This window comes from Alosa sapidissima, chromosome 5 (genome assembly GCF_018492685.1).
Source record: "Alosa sapidissima isolate fAloSap1 chromosome 5, fAloSap1.pri, whole genome shotgun sequence".
In the NCBI taxonomy this organism is placed as follows: Eukaryota; Metazoa; Chordata; class Actinopteri; order Clupeiformes; family Clupeidae; genus Alosa; species Alosa sapidissima.
The window spans coordinates 4,679,663-4,699,662 of NC_055961.1; the positions used below are offsets into that span (position 1 = coordinate 4,679,663).

Sequence of the window (20,000 nt, forward strand, 5' to 3'; positions counted from 1 at the left end):
TGTGGGACATAGTTCCTCTGCCTGTATTTGTGCGTTGTAACATCTGAAGGGTTAGACGTGTTTAGTCTGAGTGAATGCATCTGTGTGTTATATCAGAGGTGAAGTATGTGCTGCTTAGTCAGGAGTGGGGCTCTATGTGATGCGTAAGGGATAATGTATACCACACCGGTCATTATCAAAAAATAAGTCCCGACAGGGCGAACCGGACCCTGTCCTGCCATGCATATACAGATCAGGCTCCCATACTGGCTCCGACGGTCTGTGTGTGAGTGAGTGTGTGTGAATGCTGTTGGGTCTTGGGGAGTGTTGAGCCAGTGTGTGAGGGAACGTATACCAGTCAGATCCTGATGACGGTAGCTGCAATCTTGCCTTACAGAGAATATGATAACATCCTCCCTCTCCTGGATCAGCAGTACACACCCAGGTACACACACACAAAAAAAACACATACACACACACACACACATGCACTCACACATAGACACCCACACACATACACAAACACACACACACACACACACACACACACACACACACACACACACACATACACACACTTGCATGCACTCAGACATACACACACACACACACTCACATTCTTACACACAGGCAAACACGCACACACACACAAGTTCACATAGACAAACAGCCACACAAACACTCACACCTGTGTTTCACTGACCTGTGTCCTTCCCGTTGCCATAGAGAGGAGGTGGCGACCATCCCGGGCATTGAGCAGCATGGCAACCCGGTTGCTAAGGGCTCGGACTCGCCCAACTCGTTCCTGGACCAGGAGTGCCGTCGCCGGTTCCCGCTGCTGGAGGAGGACGCGGTTCTGTACTGCTACGAGTACGACCAGAACCAGGCGCCGCCGCCCGCACGCAGGGACAGCACGCCCACCTACGGTAGACCACCATGCCACGCGCCGCTGGGCCCTAGTGCCCTCTCTCTGCCACGCCACGCCCCGCTGGGCCCTAGTGCCCTCTCTCTGCCCACGCCACGCCCCGCTGGGTCCTAGTGCCCTCCTGTCTGTCTGCCTGTCTGTCTGTCTGCCTGTCTGTGCCGTGTTCATGTGTGAGAGTATATTTGAGTTCTCTGCCATCCCTTTGGAGTTTGATTGAGTCTGATTGTTTGCATTTGTTTATTATAATTAGTATTTGTATTATGTTTATTATGATTATTATAATTATTGTGATTATTGTGATTATTGTGTTTATTATGATTATTACAATTATTATGTTTATTATGTGCTTGCTTCTTTGACTGCTCTTACTGTTCTTTCCCACTAATCTCTATAAACACACAGACACTGTGGGCCCCCAAACTATCACACACACACACACACACACACACACACAAACACACCCACACACACACACACACACGCACTCACTCTGAGCCCCTAGACTGCAAACAATCACACACACACACACACACACTGTGAACCCCTAGACTGGGAGCTATTAGACGTCCCCACCCCCCAGTAAAATCCCCCCTCTCCACAATGCTCTGTAAAAAATCAGGTTAATACAATTCTATCTCTTAAACTTGGGTTGTAATTACAGCCTGATGCATATTAAGTAGTAAAGCAGGATCCGTAATGATCGGGACTGGAATCAGCGGGAGCTGATGTTTGACCAGCGTAATGATTCATTAACTTTGTGATAGGATACAGTTGGTTGCCTACTGGCTCGGATGGCAAACATATGTGTGTATGTGTGTGTGTCTGTGTGTGTGCATTTGTGCATGTGTGTGTATGTGTCCGTGTGTGTGTGTATGTGTGTGCTCGTGCATTTGTGTGCACGTGTGTGTGTGTGTGTATGTGTGCTCGTGCATTTGTGTGCACGTGCGTGTGTGTGTGCTCACGTGTCTGTGTGGTTTCAGGCCGGCTCCGGCCCATCTCCATGCCAGTGGAGTGTAACTGGGGGGGAGATTATGAAGACCCCGCGCTGCTGAAGAGAGAGTTTAGACGAGGTGGGTGATGGACAGAGAGAGAGAGAGAGAGAGAGAGAGAGAGAGAGAGAGAGAGGAGAGAGAGAGGAGGAGAGGGAGAGCGAAATCAAAGGGGTCTCAAACTGAACTCTCTCTTGTGATAAGATCAAGCTGAGATGCTGATTGTCACTGACAGATCACACTGCTATCTCAGCTTCCCAGAACACCCCCCACCCCCACCCACACCCACCCCTCCAAACACACACACCTTCCCAGCCCCCCTCCCCCCCCCCCTCTCTCTCTCTATCCTCTCCTCTCTGTCTATCTCTCTTCATCCCTCTCTCCCTCCGTTTATCCTCCGGCTCGTCCTTTGTCTCCCACTCTGGCTTCCACCGCCTCGTCTCGCTTCTTTTTCTCTATCTGTAGGTATTCCATTGCCATAGCAACTCTAAATGGGTGGGGTCTTCCCTGCTCACTGCCACCTGATTGGCTGGCGGCAGGTCCAGTGACAGCCAGAGTGGGAGACAGGCTTCCTGTGTTTTTGTGTTGCTGCTGCTGCTGCTGATTTGGTTTTCAGTTGCAGACACATGCTTGAGCATCCTGTGTGTTTACATTTATATATGTATGTGAGACAGGCTGTGATGTTTATATTTATATGTATGTGAGACAGGCTGTGATGTTTAGTTACTGTATATGTATGTGAGACAGGCTGTGATGTTTATAGTGATATGTATGTGAGACAGGCTGTGGTGTTTACATTGATATGTATGTGAGACAGGCTGTGGTGTTTATAGTTATATGTATGTGAGACAGGCTGTAGTGTTTACATTGATATGTATGTGAGACAGGCTGCGGTGTTCCCAGTCAGACATGTGCAGTGTTGGGTTTTACACTCAATGCCAATCAATGTCTTTACTCAGTTAGCCCCACGCCAGAGTGCAGATCAGTCACGCACAGCAGACAGAGGCCGAAGGTCGCCAGACAAGCTCCCAGTGGACTACATCAGGCATTGAGACGCCTAATCTGGGATAGACCAGGTCCGGACCCTGACCAGACCTGGCCCAGATCCATTCCAGAATCAGTGTATTTCAGAGAAAGGGTATTTGGGAAATGTAGTCTTCTTAAGTTTTGTCCATTCCAGGATCAGTGTATTTCAGAGAATGGGTATCTGGGAAATGTAGTCTTCTTAAGTTTTGTCCATTCCAGAATCAGTGTATTTCAGAGAAAGGGTATCTGGGATATGTAGTCTTTTTAAGTATCTGTTCCAGTTATATCCAGTACACTGTCAAGCAATGATGCATTTATGAATTGTATGGAATTTTGTTACAAACATTTCAATTGAAACAAATTGCTACCATTATTTTCATTTACACACCAGAGACTTGTTATTCACCAGCGCAATCATCGATAACACTTTTGACCACGGGGGCTCTTGCAGCCTTGTCAGAGAGCCATTGACTCCGAACAACTATATTGCACATCAGGGCAGGTTTGGCAGGAATCTCTGCAGTCACAAGTTATCAGGTGTTTAGTTGCAGTTAGAGTTCACTAGTGTCCATACCGGCAGTTAGAGTTCCAGACCAGTGTCCGTGCTTTAACGTACCGTACCGGCAGTTAGAGTTCACAGGTGTTCTCACCTTTAGTTACTTCACAGGTGTTCATACCTGCAGTTTACAGGTGTTCATACCTGCAGTTTACAGGTGTTTTAACCTGCAGAGGTAACAGGTGTTCTTACCTGTAGTCAGTTCACAGGTGTTCATACCTGCAGAGGTTACAGATTTTCTTACCTGTAGTTAGTTCACAGGTGTTCATACCTGTAGTTAGTTCACAGGTGTTCATACCTGCAGAGACTACAGGTGTTCATACCTGTGGCGTTGTTCTCCACTCCCCCGCCTTCAGAGAACTCCCTGCTGCGTTACGTCAGCGAGGACAAGCCTACGCCTGAGGAGTATCTGATTGGCCGCAGCAGCAGTAGGCGGAGCCGCAAGAAGAATGAGAAGGGCGGAAGCCCCTCCCACTATGCTTTAGTTCCCGCCCTCCAGATGGACATGATGCGACAGGACACTTTGGCCACGCCCACATCTGAGTCTGCATCCCTTCACCACGTGAGTGACATATTTAACCCCGCCTCTGTCTTTATTCATTTGTCCTTCTAGTAGTTCTAAAAAAGTGTAAGCAATTCATTTATTTAGAGCAAATCTCCATTTTGTACATTTCCATTCCATAGAATATACCTTTACTTTTGCGATGTGCTGTCTATGTCCAGTTCCATGCAATGAAAAGCGTGTAAATACAGTCCAGCTGTTTTGTGTGGGTCTGTGGATGTGTCTGTGGCTGTTTTGTGTGGGTCTGTGGCTGTTTTGTGTGGGTCTGTGGATGTGTCTGTGGCTGTTTTGTGTGGCTCTGTGGCTGTGTCTGTGGCTGTTTTGTGTGGGTCTGTGGATGTGTCTGTGGCTGTTTTGTGTGGGTCTGTGGCTGTTTTGTGTGGGTCTGTGGATGTGTCTGTGGCTGTTTTGTGTGGCTCTGTGGCTGTGTCTGTGGCTGTTTTGTGTGGGTCTGTGGATGTGTCTGTGGCTGTTTTGTGTGGCTCTGTGGATGTGTCTGTGGCTGTTTTGTGTGGGTCTGTGGCTGTTTTGTGTGGGTCTGTGGATGTGTCTGTGGCTGTTTTGTGTGGGTCTGTGGCTGTTTTGTGTGGGTCTGTGGCTGTGTCTGTGGCTGTTTTGTGTGGGTCTGTGGCTGTTTTGTGTGGGTCTGTGGATGTGTCTGTGGCTGTTTTGTGTGGCTCTGTGGATGTGTCTGTGGCTGTTTTGTGTGGCTCTGTGGCTGTTTTGTGTGGGTCTGTGGCTGTGTCTGTGGCTGTTTTGTGTGGGTCTGTGGCTGTTTTGTGTGGGTCTGTGGATGTGTCTGTGGCTGTTTTGTGTGGCTCTGTGGATGTGTCTGTGGCTGTTTTGTGTGGCTCTGTGGCTGTTTTTTGTGGGTCTGTGGATGTGTCTGTGGCTGTTTTGTGTGGGTCTGTGGCTGTTTTGTGTGGGTCTGTGGATGTGTCTGTGGCTGTTTTGTGTGGGTCTGTGGCTGTTTTGTGTGGGTCTGTGGATGTGTCTGTGGCTGTTTTGTGTGGGTCGGTGTGGGTCTGTGGCTGTTTTGTGTGGGTCTGTGGATGTGTCTGTAGCTGTTTTGTGTGGGTCTGTGGATGTGTCTGTGGCTGTTTTGTTGACTGGCTCTTGCGTCCTGTTTTGCTGCAGATGTTTGATCAGGCATCGTTGCTGTCAAGGTCAAAGAAGAAACTCAGAGGTAAGGTTTACACAGCCTTACAAAAACCTCCCAGTGTCCTTCTGCTACCAAAGAAATGCTCATCCATCTACTGTTTCAACAGAAAAGCTCCTTTGATAAATATGTATTTGCATAAGCATTTTAGCCAGTTGTGGTTCAGATAAACAACCCATGTGTACTTGCTGTTAAAATAAACAATCTTTGTATACTTGAATGTGGGCACGTGGGTGGGATGCCAGGCATGGCATTACAGATAGAACTCAGAGAGATGGTACTGTAGGTGGTATGAGATACTGTGGAACACAGAGAGATGGTAGGTGGTATGAGATACTGTGGAACTCAAGAGAGATGGTAGGTGGTATGAGATACTGTGGAACACAGAGAGATGGTAGGTGGTATGAGATACTGTGGAACTCAGAGAGATGGTAGGTGGTATGAGATACTGTGGAACACAGAGAGATGGTAGGTGTAAAGGTTTGTGTCCTGTAAGTGTACGTTACGCAGGGGAAGACTGCAGCTGTGGCCAAGGGCCAGCCATTAAGCTGTGTTTACAGGCTAGTGCTGCCGTGGCTAAAGGCCATGCGTGTTTACAGGCTAGTGCTGCCGTGGCTAAAGGCCATGCGTGTTTACAGGCTAGTGCTGCTGTGGCTAAAGGCCATGCATGTTTACAGGCTAGTGCTGCCGTGGCTAAAGGCCATGCGTGTTGTCCATTAGTGACCACATGACCTCATCTCTTTTCTTTCTCACTCTTCCTCCTCTCTCCACCTCCTCCCCTCTCCTCTCTTCCTCACTCTTTCACTCTCCTCTCACCTCTCTCCCTGCTCTCCTCTCTCCCCTTCTCTTCTCTCCTGTCCTCCTCTCTCCACCTCCTCCCCTCTCCTGTCTTCATCACTCTCCTCTCACCTCTCTCCTCCTCTCTCCTCTCCTCCTCTCTCCACCTCCTCCCCTCTCCTCTCTTCCTCACTCTTTCACTCTCCTCTCCTCTCTCCACCTCCTCTCCTCTCTTCCTCACTCTTTCACTCTCCTCTCTCCTCTCCTCTCCTCTCCTCTCCTCTCCTCTCCTCTCCTCCCCTAGTGGGCTCTCTGTCGTCCATCAGTAAGCGGCGTATCTCCTGTAAGGACCTTGGCCAGGCCGACTGCGAGGGCTGGCTGTGGAAGAAGAAGGACGCTAAGAGCTACTTCTCTCAGAAGTGGAAGAAGTACTGGTTCATCCTCAAGGACTCCTGCCTCTACTGGTACATGAACGAGGAGGTGAGAGAGGGCTTCACTACTGCTCATGCCCTTCCAGCCTTTGGTTATATGTGTATAGTATACACATATAACCAAATACTTATATAAGTATAAGTATATATACTCTTTTAATCCCGTCAGGGAAATTTGGTCTCTGCATTTATCCCAATCCATGAATTAGTGAAACACACTCAGCACACAGTGAGGTAAAGCACACACACTAACCCAGAGCAGTGAGCTGCCTGCTACAGCAGGCGCACAGGGGTTAGGTGCCTTGCTCAAGGGCACTTTAGCCGTGGATGTGGGCGTGGGAGAGCAGTGCTCAACCACTTCCCCCGCCCACATTTTTCCTACTGGTCAGGGTTCGAACCGGAGTGGGATATTCAAAACAGGAGGTAGCCTGAGGGTACGTTGCTGAAAGTTTAAACATTGCCTTAAAAATGTATTTCTGTTCTTCAGTGAGTTTCTTTAAAAGTATTTTTTTTATTACTTGACATTGTTATTATTATTTATATTGTTTTCATTATTACTAAATATTTATGCTTAATGTTTCCAACTTTATGAAACTATTATTTTAAACTAATTGAGTGTTCATGTCTCTTTGGACTGAGGGGTCTGCCAAATACCATAAATATAACCATGTAAATGAAAAGCGAGTGTCACTGACTGTTTCTGTGTCTGACAGGATGAGAAGGCCGAAGGCTTCGTCAGCCTCTCCGAGTTTAAGATCGACCGCGCCAATGAGTGCCGCAAGAAGTAGTGAGTGTCTCAAACCTTATTTGCATCACTCATCCTCGTCTGGGAGATGTTCTTTATAAATATCACACTCTGCCGCAGTGGCATGCGTTGTGTTATAGGGCTGTAAGACAGGTGGCACAAACACATAGGGCGGACATTCTCTAAACTCTTATTTACTGTAGCAATCAAACACATAGGGCGGACATTCTCTAAACTCTTATTTACTGTAGCAATCAAACACATAGGGCGGACATTCTCTAAACTCTTATTTACTGTAGCAATCAAACACATAGGGAGGACATCCTCTAAACTCTTATTTACTGTAGCAATCAAACACATAGGTAGGACATCCTAAATATCCTTTAAACCTAATATACAGTAGACATATACATATATTTACATACCCGTGTTGATAATGTCTCACTGTTGATCATGGCATGGTGTGTATATATACTGATGGTGTGTGTGTGTGTGTGTGTGTGTGTTCCAGTGCATTCAAGGCCTGCCATCCAAAGATTAAAAGTTTCTACTTTGCCGCAGACAGTGTGGATGACATGACCAGGTGAGAATCGTCAAAGTGGAGCTTCATCGCATCCCCGATCTGATCTAGTCCCGATCTAGTCTAGTCCCAAACTAGTCCCGATCTAGTCTAGTCCTGATCTAGTCCAGTCCCGATCTAGTCCCGATCTAGTCCTGATCTAGTCCCAATCTGGTTCTGATCTTATCCAGTCAACCACCGCCAGAGGTGTTCAGTTGGACGGCGTTTTGTTTCCATATGCTGATGACTGCCGTGAGCTGTTGTTAGCGAGGGCGAGAGGGGTCCTGTTGTTAGCGAGGGCGAGAGGGTGAGAGGGGTCCTGTTGTTAGCGAGGGTGAGAGGGGTCCTGTTGTTAGCGAGGTCGAGATGGGTCCTGTTGTTAGCGAGGGCGAGAGGGTGAGAGGGGTCCTGTGTTGTTAGCGAGGGTGAGAGGGGTCCTATTGTTAGCGAGGGCGAGAGGGGTCCTGTTGTTAGCGAGGGTGAGAGGGGTCCTGTTGTTAGCGAGTGCGAGAGGGGTCCTGTTGTGTTGTTAGCGAGGGTGAGAGGGGTCCTGTTGTGTTGTTAGCGAGGATGAGAGGGGTCCTGTTGTTAGCGAGGGCGAGAGGGGTCCTGTTGTTAGCGAGGGCGAGAGGGGTCCTGTTGTGTTGTTAGCGAGGGTGAGAGGGGTCCTGTTGTTAGCGAGGGCTAGAGGGGTCCTGTTGTTAGCGATGGCGAGAGGGGTCCTGTTGTGTTGTTAGCGAGGGTGAGAGGGGTCCTGTTGTTAGCGAGGGCAAGAGGGTGAGAGGGGTCCTGTTAGCGAGGGTGAGAGGGGTCCTGTTGTTAGCGAGGGTGAGAGGGGTCCTATTGTTAGGGAGGGTGAGAGGGGTCCTGTTGTGTTGTTAGCGAGGGTGAGAGGGTGAGAGGGGTCCTGTTGTTAGCGAGGGTGAGAGGGGTCCTGTTGTGTTGTTAGCAAGGGTGAGAGGGGTCCTATTGTGTTGTTAGCGAGGGTGAGAGGGTGAGATGGGTCCGTTTGTTAGCGAGGATGAGAGGGGTCCTGTTGTTAGCGAGGGTGAGAGGGGTCCTGTTGTTAGCGAGGGTCCCCATCTAGTTCTGATCTAGTCCCGATCTAGTCCTGATCTAGTCCCAATCTGGTTCTGATCTTATCCAGTCAACCACCGCCAGAGGTGTTCAGTTGGACGGGGTTTTGTTTCCATATGCTGATGACTGCCGTGAGCTGTTGTTAGCGAGGGCGAGAGGGGTCCTGTTGTTAGCGAGGGCGAGAGGGTGAGAGGGGTCCTGTTGTTAGCGAGGGTGAGAGGGGTCCTGTTGTTAGCGAGGCCGAGAGGGGTCCTGTTGTGTTGTTAGCGAGGGTGAGAGGGGTCCTGTTGTGTTGTTAGCGAGGGTGAGAGGGCGAGAGGGGTCCTGTTGTTAGCGAGGGTGAGAGGTGTCCTGTTGTTAGCGAGGGTGAGAGGGGTCCTATTGTTAGGGAGGGTGAGAGGGGTCCTGTTGTGTTGTTAGCGAGGGTGAGAGGGGTCCTGTTGTGTTGTTAGCGAGGGTGAGAGGGGTCCTGTTGTTAGGGAGGGTGAGAGGGGTCCTGTTGTGTTGTTTGAGAGGGTGAGAGGGGTCCTGTTGTTAGCGAGGATGAGAGGGGTCCTGTTGTTAGCGAGGGTGAGAGGGGTCCTGTTCTTAGCGAGGGTCCCCATCTAGTTCTGATCTAGTCCCGATCTAGTCTAGTCCCAAACTAGTCCCGATCTAGTCTAGTCCTGATCTAGTCTAGTCCCAAACTAGTCCCGATCTAGTCTAGTCCTGATCTAGTCTAGTCCCGATCTAGTCCCGATCTAGTCCTGATCTAGTCCCAATCTGGTTCTGATCTTATCCAGTCAACCACCGCCAGAGGTGTTCAGTTGGACGGCGTTTTGTTTCCATATGCTGATGACTGCCATGAACTGTTGTTAGCGAGGGCGAGAGGGGTCCTGTTGTTAGCGAGGGCGAGAGGGTGAGAGGGGTCCTGTTGTGTTGTTAGCCTGTTGTGTTGTTAGCGAGGGTGAGAGGGGTCCTGTTGTGTTGTTAGCGAGGATGAGAGGGGTCCTGTTGTTAGCGAGGGCGAGAGGGGTCCTGTTGTGTTGTTAGCGAGGGTGAGAGGGGTCCTGTTGTTAGCGAGGGCGAGAGGGGTCCTGTTGTGTTGTTAGCGAGGGTAAGAGGGGTCCTGTTGTTAGCGAGGGCGAGAGGGGTCCTGTTGTGTTGCTAGCGAGGGTGAGAGGGTGAGAGGGGTCCTGTTGTTAGCGAGGGTGAGAGGGGTCCTGTTGTGTTGTTAGCGAGGGTGAGAGGGGTCCTGTTGTGTTGTTAGCGAGGGTGAGAGGGGTCCTGTTGTTAGCGAGGGTGAGAGGGGTCCTGTTGTGTTGTTAGCGAGGGTGAGAGGGGTCCTGTTGTTAGCGAGGATGAGAGGGGTCCTGTTGTTAGCGAGGGTGAGAGGGGTCCTGTTGTTAGCGAGGGCGAGAGGGGTCCTGTTGTTAGGGAGGACGAGAGGGGTCCTGTTGTTAGCGAGGACGAGAGGGGTCCTGTTGTTAGCGAGGGCGAGAGGGTGAGAGGGGTCCTGTTGTTAGTGAGGGCGAGAGGGGTCCTGTTGTTAGCGAGGGTGAGAGGGGTCCTGTTGTTAGGGAGGGCGAGAGGGGTCCTGTTGTTAGCGAGGGCGAGAGAGGTCCTGTTGTTAGCGAGGGTGAGAGGGGTCCTGTTGTGTTGTTAGTGAGGGTGAGAGGGGTCCTGTTGTGTTGTTAGCGAGGGTGAGAAGGCGAGTGGGGTCCTGTTGTTAGCGAGGGCGAGAGGGGTCCTGTGTGTGCTCAGTGTGGCGCCGCAGGGCAGGCGCGGCGTTTAGCATAACGAGGACAAATCAGCCGAGCTGGGTTGCGTAAGAGCCGGAGGAGCATGACGTGGAGATCTGAAGTGTGTGCAGAGGGCATGGAGCGCAGACGCTACCTGGAGCGCAGACGCTAACCTGATTGAGCAGTGGATCAAGCGGCACATCATCACACAGAGAGGCGCCAGTGCACAGTTTTCATCTCATACGTACACACATCATTGCTTAGTTGTGTTTTTTATATTATATACTTTTAATTACTTTTCTGCTGTTAGTGAATGTGTGTGTGTTGTCTGTATGCTACTGTGACCTTGAATTTCCCCTGGGGATCAATAAAGTATCTATCTATCTATCTATCACACAGAGTGGCGCCAGTGCACAGTTTTCATCTCATACGTGCAGTACACACATCAGCATGCAGAGGCTTTTACTGCTCAAGAGTTCACTGATAACCATTTAACTCTGGAGCAACACCGTCCCCGATGGTCCTATCAGCAGATCAGAGCCAAGTCAGACCAGATCAGAACCGCATCAGACCCACATTACAGCCAGATCAGAACCACATTAGGGCCGGATCAGAACCATATTAGAGCCGGATCAGAACCATATTAGTGCCGGATCAGAGCCATATTAGGGACAAATCAGAACCACATTAGGGCCAGATCAGAACCATATTAGGGCCGGATCAGAACCATATTAGGGCTGTTTCAGAACCACATTATAGATAAGTATTTATAGATATATTATATGGTTGCTATATTGACACATGGGGCTCTATCTTGCACTCCAGCGCAAATTACTTTGTATACTCGCGCTTTTGTCTTTCCTATTTTGCATTGAGCGCATATTGGAATTTTCCCTCCACAAGTACACATCCATACATTAGGAAATTCAATTGCGCCGACGGGGGCGGTTCAGCGAAAAGAGGGGGCGTGTTCTGGCGCAAACGTTCCCTGTTGATATTTTGCAGTTTCAGAAAACAATTCTGCCACAGTCCAGGAACATCCTGGTCTAAAGTCAGTGGCGCAAATTCAGATGCTATTTTAAGGGTGCATGCATGGCCACAGGCCTGCAGGAATGAATGCTATGCACACCGATCTACAGACACCCCTGTGCACAGATGGAAATATTTAAGCCTTGATAATATTTGACCGTTTCCCGGTTTTGTTCGTGCATTGATCACCTAAAAAGTAGCCTATAGGCTATAGTACAACGTCTACATGCAGTATCTTTACAACAACAACGCCTAATTACGACCTATTCATTTGGACAACTTTATACAGTCCTATAAAGGCTAAAGTTTCCTTTAGTTTTGTTTCAATTTACCGGTGTGTATGGCTTTAAACATTGTGTGCGCTTTAACATCAGCCTAAGGTTTTGACAAGCACCACAATTTTGCCTACCTCGTTGTTGCCTATCTGAAATAACTCCAAGCTTTGCTATGTTCCCTCCATCCTTTCATTGTTTTAAAGGGACAGTGTGGAACGTTTTCAGTTGTTTGTAGCTACTGTATATTAACATTTCCCATTCATAAATGTGGCCTCATTCATGTTTAATTACCACCACCACCAATTCGAAGCATACCTATGGGCTTAGAAATCGGCATATACATAGCATTTATAAACGCTCCATCTAAGTGCGCCATTTTAAAATAACGGAGACCAGCTAGGGACATTTGTGAAATATAGCGCCGTCTTTGGCATGCAAAGAAAAACTTTCTTGCATTCATCTGCTGAATTTCCCTACATTCAGCGATGTAAGTTATGAACCCATTTTCTACAACCTACTCCTACTACACATTCCGACATTGGCATTGCATTTTCCAACGAAACAAATAAAGAGAAAAAATAACTTTGTTCGTGATCTGTCACTGTCTCAGCAAAGCTCTTGTTCACAGCCACCTGTTCAAAGGCTCTAGACCCAGAGACAGTTGATAAACTAACCATAGTTTTGCTGAACTAGCAGACAACCACAAAGTTGCAGAATGTATCTTATTTCAGGTTAGTTTGCAACAATGTACAAGTTTAACCAAAGTCCTTAGCTGCTACCTAGCTAGCTAACATCACTAGCCATTCCCATTCACTTTCAGTTTACTGTGCTAACGTTAGCTAACTAGCTCGGTTAACAAGCAAAATTAAATTATTTATTCCATGTCCGAAAGTGTGTTTTATTGGCATCACACACAAAAGAGACAAAAGAGAAACGTTTATGTTTTGACACCTATTTAGGAGTCCGGAACTAGGGTCATCATCTAGGTAGATACGGTAACGTTAAATGCTTTGCGATGGCTTGCAACAGCTGGCAACGACGTGCACCATTTAATTCACACCGCTGCAACTCCTTCTGCGGCGGTTTCATCTCGACGCGGATCTTTGGTGTGAATTGGGTGTTATTGTATGTGCAACGGCTACCGTAGTTCTATTAGGTTGCAATATAATCCCTAAACACTAGATGGCAGAAGTTCTTACACATGAAAGAGAGGTCTGTGTAACGTGTATGTTGTTTTCTTGCGTCACTTTTAGGTGGGTCAGTCGACTGAGCATCGCCACCACATTACACACAGAGCTGGAACGCATGCGGCAAGATCATGGTACGACACACATGCCCACGCACGCACGCACACACACCAGAACGCACGCATACGCCCACACACACACACATGCACATGCACACACACATAGTTATGGAAACATATTTCAATGCACATGAATGCACAATTAACTGAGATAAAGCTAAACACAGATACACACACACACACACATACACATGCATGTGTGGGCCTGTAGTCCCTGTCACATGGTGTTTACTGCATATCCACTGGCAAACAGAGAGAATGCACACACACACACACACACACACACACACACATATACCAAACATAAATTCACTCAATCCCTTTCATCCTCTCAACAGTCACACACACACACACTCTCACACACACACACACACACACACACTCTCACACACACACACACACACACACATGCTTGACTGAGACTGCCAGATCAATTATTCCGTGCCCGTGAGCATTGAGCTTGCTGCTGATACCATGTTAATAAAAAACTGTATGTTCTAATAAAGAGTCGCACGGAAGCCACACACACACACACACACACACACACACTGGCCAGTTGGTTTGGTCAAAAGGCATGGCCATGGACCCCCCCATCCCATCACCCCCTGTCATATGCCATAGTCTTGTACTGTATAGAGGAGAGGACACACACACACACACACAACTGGCCAGTTGGTTGGGCCAAAAGACATGGCCATGGATCCCCCACCCCATCACCCATGTCATGTGCCACTCCATGACACATGCACACACACACACACACACACACATACACACACACACACACGCACACACGCACCCTTGCATGCTGCCATCCATGGCTAGTCTGTTCCCTGAGGCTCTGCCCAATCAATAGAGCAGTGCTTGGGCTGCTGCTGAAATATTCACTGGCTCCAAACAATGCTCCCAAAAAGGGCTCATCTTTCACACTACACTGAACGGGGCCATTAGTGTCCACCACTGCAGGCTACTGTGTTACCAGGAGCAGCTGATGCTGCCGCACAGTGGGCTGGGTCTCGGGGTTAGGTGAGGGGTGAGGGTTAGGTTAGGTGAGGGTTAGTTGAGGGTTAGGTAAGGGTTAGGTGAGGGTTAGGTAAGGGTTGGGTAAGGGTTAGGGTGTCATAGCCTGGGATATGCACCGTTAGGGTAGGGTGGGTTAGGGGTGGGTTAGGTAAGGGTTGGGTAAGGGTTAGGGGTGGGTTAGGGTTGGGGTTAGGATAAGGTTGGTATGGGTTGGGGTTAGGGTAAGGGTTAGGGATAGGTAGGGGTTAGGTTAGGGGTGGGTTAGAGTTGGGGTTAGGTAAGGGGTGGGGTTAGGTTAGGTTTAGGGTTAGGTCTTGGGATTAGAGTGTCACAGGGATAAGCACTGTATGCACTGGATCCATTTGTAATATATACATTTGATCTGGAATGTTTAAGTGATAAATCGCCTTATCCTGCCTTTAATTAGAAATCCCAAAGAAAGCTAAATATTACCAATGTGTATCAATGTGCTGCATAAACCAACTTGCCTTAGCCAATACCAGTAGTTTGTACTCCAGTTTGTAAGCCACTAAGTCGTAGTATTTTAACAAGCGACACTGTGATTATGTTTGTGATTTTGTTTATGAATCTCCTTATCCATGTAGCCCAGAACATCAGCGAGGGCCATTAATCCTCAGTAATGTTGAAGTTTGGAGTTTATGATTTCATGCAGATTACACAACTCAGTTATTGCTGCTAATAAAACTATTCAAGGCTGAAACAATGCCCTCATGGGATGTTATTGTGGTGTGTGTGTGTGTGTGTGTGTAGACTACTGGAGCGAGAGTGATCACGAGGAGGGCGACATGTCAGCCGCGCCCAAACAGGACAGCCCTCCCCCACCCTACGACACATACCCTCACCCCGCCTCAGTAAGTCTGTGTGTGTGTGGTGTGTGTGTGTGTGTGTGTGTGTGTGTGGTGTGTGTGTGTGTGTGTGTGTGTGTGTGTGTGTGTGGTGTGTGTGTGTGTGTGTGTGTGTGTGTGTGTGTGTGTGTGTGTGTGTGTTATTGTACAGTATGAGTGTTTGTAAATGTTTTTATGTGATTGTTTAGTGTTTATGTGCTGACTCTTCTGCAAGTGAATGTACCCGTTTGCTTGTGCCCCTATTGTCTGGGGAGAGTTTGTGTGTGTGTGTGTGTGGCGTGGTTGGCAGGTACAGGTGTGTGGATGGATGGCTAGCTGTGTTAACAAGCACAGACCGCAGGGAAGGACTGGCCTGCTGCACACACACACACACACATACACACACACCCACACAGTGTGTGAAACAGAAAGAAACTCAGAATAAAGGATTGAGAAAGAGAAACCAGAGTGAATAATATTAAAAGAGTGTGTGCATGCGTCTTCGTGTGTGTGTGTGTATGTGTGTTTGAGAGGAGAGGAGTTTGCAGTTGAAGGACACATTAATTATGTAGCCCCTGGAGATTAGTAAGTGTGGGTGTGAGCATGTGTGTATGCATACAATATGTGTGTTCATTAATGTGAGTAAGGTGTGTGTGTGTTTGTGTGTGTGTGTGTTTGTGTGTGTATATATGTGTGATGAATTGTCAGACAATAAAAAGCATCCTAGAGTCCAGGCGCCCCTTAATTTAATGAGTAGACCGAGAAATGAGAGAGGCGCTTTAATCCCACTCCTGTGTGTGTTTGTGTGCGTGCATGCGTGCGTGTGTGTGCATGTGTGTATGTGAGTGACTTGAAGCTGAGATGCTTTATCTATTGTACCTCTGGGAGATCAGACTTGCCAAGTCAGGTGATATTCTGTAGAATCCTCTGTAGAACTCTGAAGGACTCTTTGTAGAACCCAGTGATGCAGTTCCCTGACTGCTGTTGATTCTTCTTAGCCACTGATAATGTTGTGTGCTAAAGTTGGGATTCTGTTATTATGACCCGTTAAGCTGTGTGTGTGTGTGTGTGTGTGTGTGTGTGTGTGTGTGTGTGTGTGTGTGTGTGTGTGTGTGTCTGTGTCTGTGTTTGTGTGTGGTGTGTGTATGTGTGTGTGTGTGTGTTGAGAGGTTTAGTGCCTGAAAGTCTGAGTTCACCAATGATTGTAACCTGAAGGCAAGAGACCCAGGCTGGGCAGGTAGATGTCCTTTAGCCCCCCCAGGTGGTGCAGGTAGATGTCCTTTAGCCCCCCAGGCTGGGCAGGTAGATGTGATGTCCTTTAGCCCCCCAGGCTGGGCAGGTAGATGTGATGTCCTTTAGCCCCCCAGGCTGGGCAGGTAGATGTCCTTTAGCCCCCCAGGCTGGGCAGGTAGATGTGATGTCCTTTAGCCCCCCAGGCTGGGCAGGTAGATGTCCTTTAGCCCCCCAGGCTGGGCAGGTAGATGTCCTTTAGCCCCCCAGGCTGGGCAGGTAGATGTCCTTTAGTCCCCCAGGCTGGGCAGGTAGATGTGATGTCCTTTAGTCCCCCAGGCTGGGCAGGTAGATGTCCTTTAGTCCCCCAGGCTGGGCAGGTAGATGTGATGTCCTTTAGTCCCCCAGGCTGGGCAGGTAGATGTGATGTCCTTTAGTCCCCCAGGCTGGGCAGGTAGATGTGATGTCCTTTAGTCCCCCAGGCTGGGCAGGTAGATGTCCTTTAGCCCCCCAGGCTGGGCAGGTAGATGTCCTTTAGTCCCCCAGGCTGGGCAGGTAGATGTGATGTCCTTTAGTCCCCCAGGCTGGGCAGGTAGATCTTCTTTCGGTCTGTGTCCATACTTTTCTCTTCCCCTTCTGTCTGTCTGTCTGTCTGCTTCTCCTCCTCTCTCTCTCTCACTCCTTCCTCTCTCTCTCTCTCTTCATCCTCCCTCTCTCTCACTCCATCCTTCCTCTTCCTCTCTCTCACTCCTTCCCTCCTCTCTCTCTCTCTCTCATTCCCTCCTTCTCTCTCTCACTCCATCCTTCCTCTCTCTCTTTCTCACTCCTCCTCCGTTCCTCTTCTCCTCCCCCCCGTCTCTCTCCATCCTCAGGTGAGTCCGTACCTGGAGCCGAAGCGGGGCCGCCACCCCTCTGCAGACACACACACACACACGTCGCAGTCGCGCTCATCCCACGAGGACTTCCGTCCCGACTCGGCCCAGAGTGGGGGGAGCCTGGGGGGTCCGGGGGGGGGCTCGCCGGGCCGCAAGTCCAGCCAGCGCCGCTCGTGGCAGGACCTGATCGAGACGCCGCTGACCAGCTCCGGCCTGCACTTCCTGCAGACGCTGCCGCTGGACGACGGTGTGTTCTGCGAGCCGCCCGGCGGCGGCGTGCCCTTCGAGCTGCGGCGCCAGGCCACTCTGCCCGCCCAGCGAGGGTACCTGCCCGAGCGCTACATGGCCCCCCTGGGGCGCCCGCACCACGCCAGCGTCACCGTCACGCCCACGGACCCCTCGGCCGTCGGGGGGAAACCCCGCAGCTTCACACTGCCCCGGGACAGCGGTCTGCACGCCATTCTGACCGCCAACGCTGGAGCGGGCGCCGGACACCGCGACGCACCCCGCTACCACCTGCCGCCAGCCACCAGCAGAGACGCAGGTACACACACACACACATCATGCACACACACATTATGCACACACACACGCACACATCATGCACACACACACATCATGCACACACACACACACACACACATCATGCACACACACACACACACACATCATGCACACACACACACATCATGCACACACACACATACATCACACACACACATCATGCACACACACACACACATCATGCACACAAACACACACACACATGCACATGCACACACGCACACATGCACACACACGCACACACTTACAAACACCAGACACACACACACACACATCATGCTCACACATGCACACACTTACACACACACATACACACACGCACACACTTACAAACACACACACACACACACACACACACACACACACACGCACATCATGCTCACACACGCACACACTTACACACACACATACACACACACGCATTTTAATTCTTTATTTAAATCCACAAATCATATTACAACAGACAGGATTCAAATATTTCAAGAGATAAGATAGGGCTTTGTCACTCAATGATATTCAGTGGTACAAAAAACATCTCCTGCGCCATACTGCAAGGCTGCCTATAACTGCAGATATGGAGCAAAACTTTGCTAGCTGTTTTGTTTTTCTGCTGGAGAGCCCTGCCAGCCTTAACCCACTGAAAACAAGATTGTGGACATGCCCCAAGCACACTCACACACGCACATATGGTATATTAGGATAGTATATTACTATAGTATTAGTATAGTATTAGTATAGTATAGTATATTATAGTATAGTATTAGTATTAGTGTAGTATTAGTATATTATAGTATAGTATTAATATAGTATAGTATTATAGTATATTACAGTATAGTATAGTATAGTATTATAGTATAGTATAGTAGTATGGTATAGTATTATAGTATAGTATTATGGTATAGTATATTATTTATAGTATAGTATAGTATTATAGTATAGAATAGTAGGGTATGGTATAGTATAGTATAGTATAGTATAGTATAGTATAGTATATTATATTATAGTATAGTATTAATATAGTATAGTATTATAGTATATTACAGTATAGTATAGTATAGTATTATAGTATATTATAGTATAGTAGTATAGTATAGTATTATGGTATAGTATATTATTTATAGTATAGTATAGTATTATAGTATAGAATAGTAGGGTATGGTATAGTATAGTATAGTATGGTATAGTATAGTATAGTATTTCTTGATGCACAGACACATTAAGAGAGGCCTGCCCGTGGGCACCCTGCACAGACGAATAGTTGGCACAGGGAGCAGACATTGGCACAGTGACGAGACGTGGGCACAGGGAGCAGACATTGGCACAGTGATGAGACGTGGGCAGAGGTGTATATTCACCCTGGCTTGACATCAGGGACCGGGCAGCTGTCAAGATGGAGGTAAGATGTTATTAGAAAGAAATAGCTGTTACAGCCAGGGTATGCTAATGAGAGAGAGGGATAGAGAAAGAGACAAGGAGAGAGAGAGTCTGTCTCAATTGGTGTACTTACGCGAGTACACTTTCGTGTAGTACACTATGTGCACTGTGTGCTTACTGGCGGAGTGCGCAAATTTTAACAAAATAGTATTGTCTCATATCAAACACTAACTCCGTGCACATTACGGAAATGACGATCGCAAACATTTTAATATAACTTTATTGGCGTCCTCAATTCGACAGTGACATAGTCATACTGTGTCAAAACATGAACCGTTTATGTTATAACTTGCTTGTACCTCCGTAAAGTCTGTTTTCCACTGCTGCTGCTTCAGCTTTCTCAACCGCGATTACCACGAGTTTGAAAACGCTCACTCCCCTTCCGCTATTTGGCCAAGATGGCGTCCGTTAAAGGGCAAAAAGTGTCCAGCGTTGCACACTCAGCTTTTTGACCGTTATGAGTGCACCATCCAGGAACTTGCAGCGCCCTTCGTGTCGTTGGAATTTTGAGTGTGAACACCCTCATGCACTCAAATTAGGTATTGTAAGTGCAGAAGTACGCGATTTGAGACACAGTCAGAGAGAGAGGGAAGGAGGGAGGAAGAGAGAGAGAGAGAAAGGGAAGGATGAAGGAAGAGAGAGAGGGACAAGGAGAGAGATAGAGAGAAAGAGAGAGAGACAAGGAGGGAGGGAGAGAGACAAGAAGCGCTTTCAGATATAACCTCCGGAGTATATGCGGAGGTTTAGATATAACCTCCGGAGTATATTATGCAGAGGTTTGTCAAACGGAGGTCCTACCCTTCGGATGATTCAGATATGATGCTAACCTGCGGATCTTATACTGACCTTATACGGACGTATGTGTGAACGACATACACGCACATTACAGAATCTCCGTGTGGTTGTCGAGTGA

At 48.4% G+C, this 20,000-nt stretch overlaps 1 protein-coding gene across 7 annotated transcripts in view; it reads left to right on the plus strand.

The window, feature by feature from the left end:
• cnksr2b (connector enhancer of kinase suppressor of Ras 2b) overlaps nt 1-20,000 on the plus strand; it is a 91,604-nt gene that overhangs the window by 61,497 nt on the left and 10,107 nt on the right. For 3 of the 7 annotated variants that reach the window (XM_042091903.1, XM_042091904.1, XM_042091905.1), the window contains 12 exons: nt 377-424; nt 706-905; nt 1,885-1,974; nt 2,853-2,969; nt 3,832-4,037; nt 5,175-5,223; nt 6,278-6,453; nt 7,118-7,191; nt 7,661-7,732; nt 13,064-13,131; nt 14,911-15,011; nt 17,087-17,633. In XM_042091903.1, coding sequence (XP_041947837.1) covers nt 377-424; nt 706-905; nt 1,885-1,974; nt 2,853-2,969; nt 3,832-4,037; nt 5,175-5,223; nt 6,278-6,453; nt 7,118-7,191; nt 7,661-7,732; nt 13,064-13,131; nt 14,911-15,011; nt 17,087-17,633 — 1,748 coding nt within the window. The remainder of the gene's footprint in view (nt 1-376; nt 425-705; nt 906-1,884; nt 1,975-2,852; nt 2,970-3,831; nt 4,038-5,174; nt 5,224-6,277; nt 6,454-7,117; nt 7,192-7,660; nt 7,733-13,063; nt 13,132-14,910; nt 15,012-17,086; nt 17,634-20,000) is intronic. The other 4 variants (XM_042091906.1, XM_042091908.1, XM_042091907.1 and 1 more) reach the window with 2 other exon arrangements.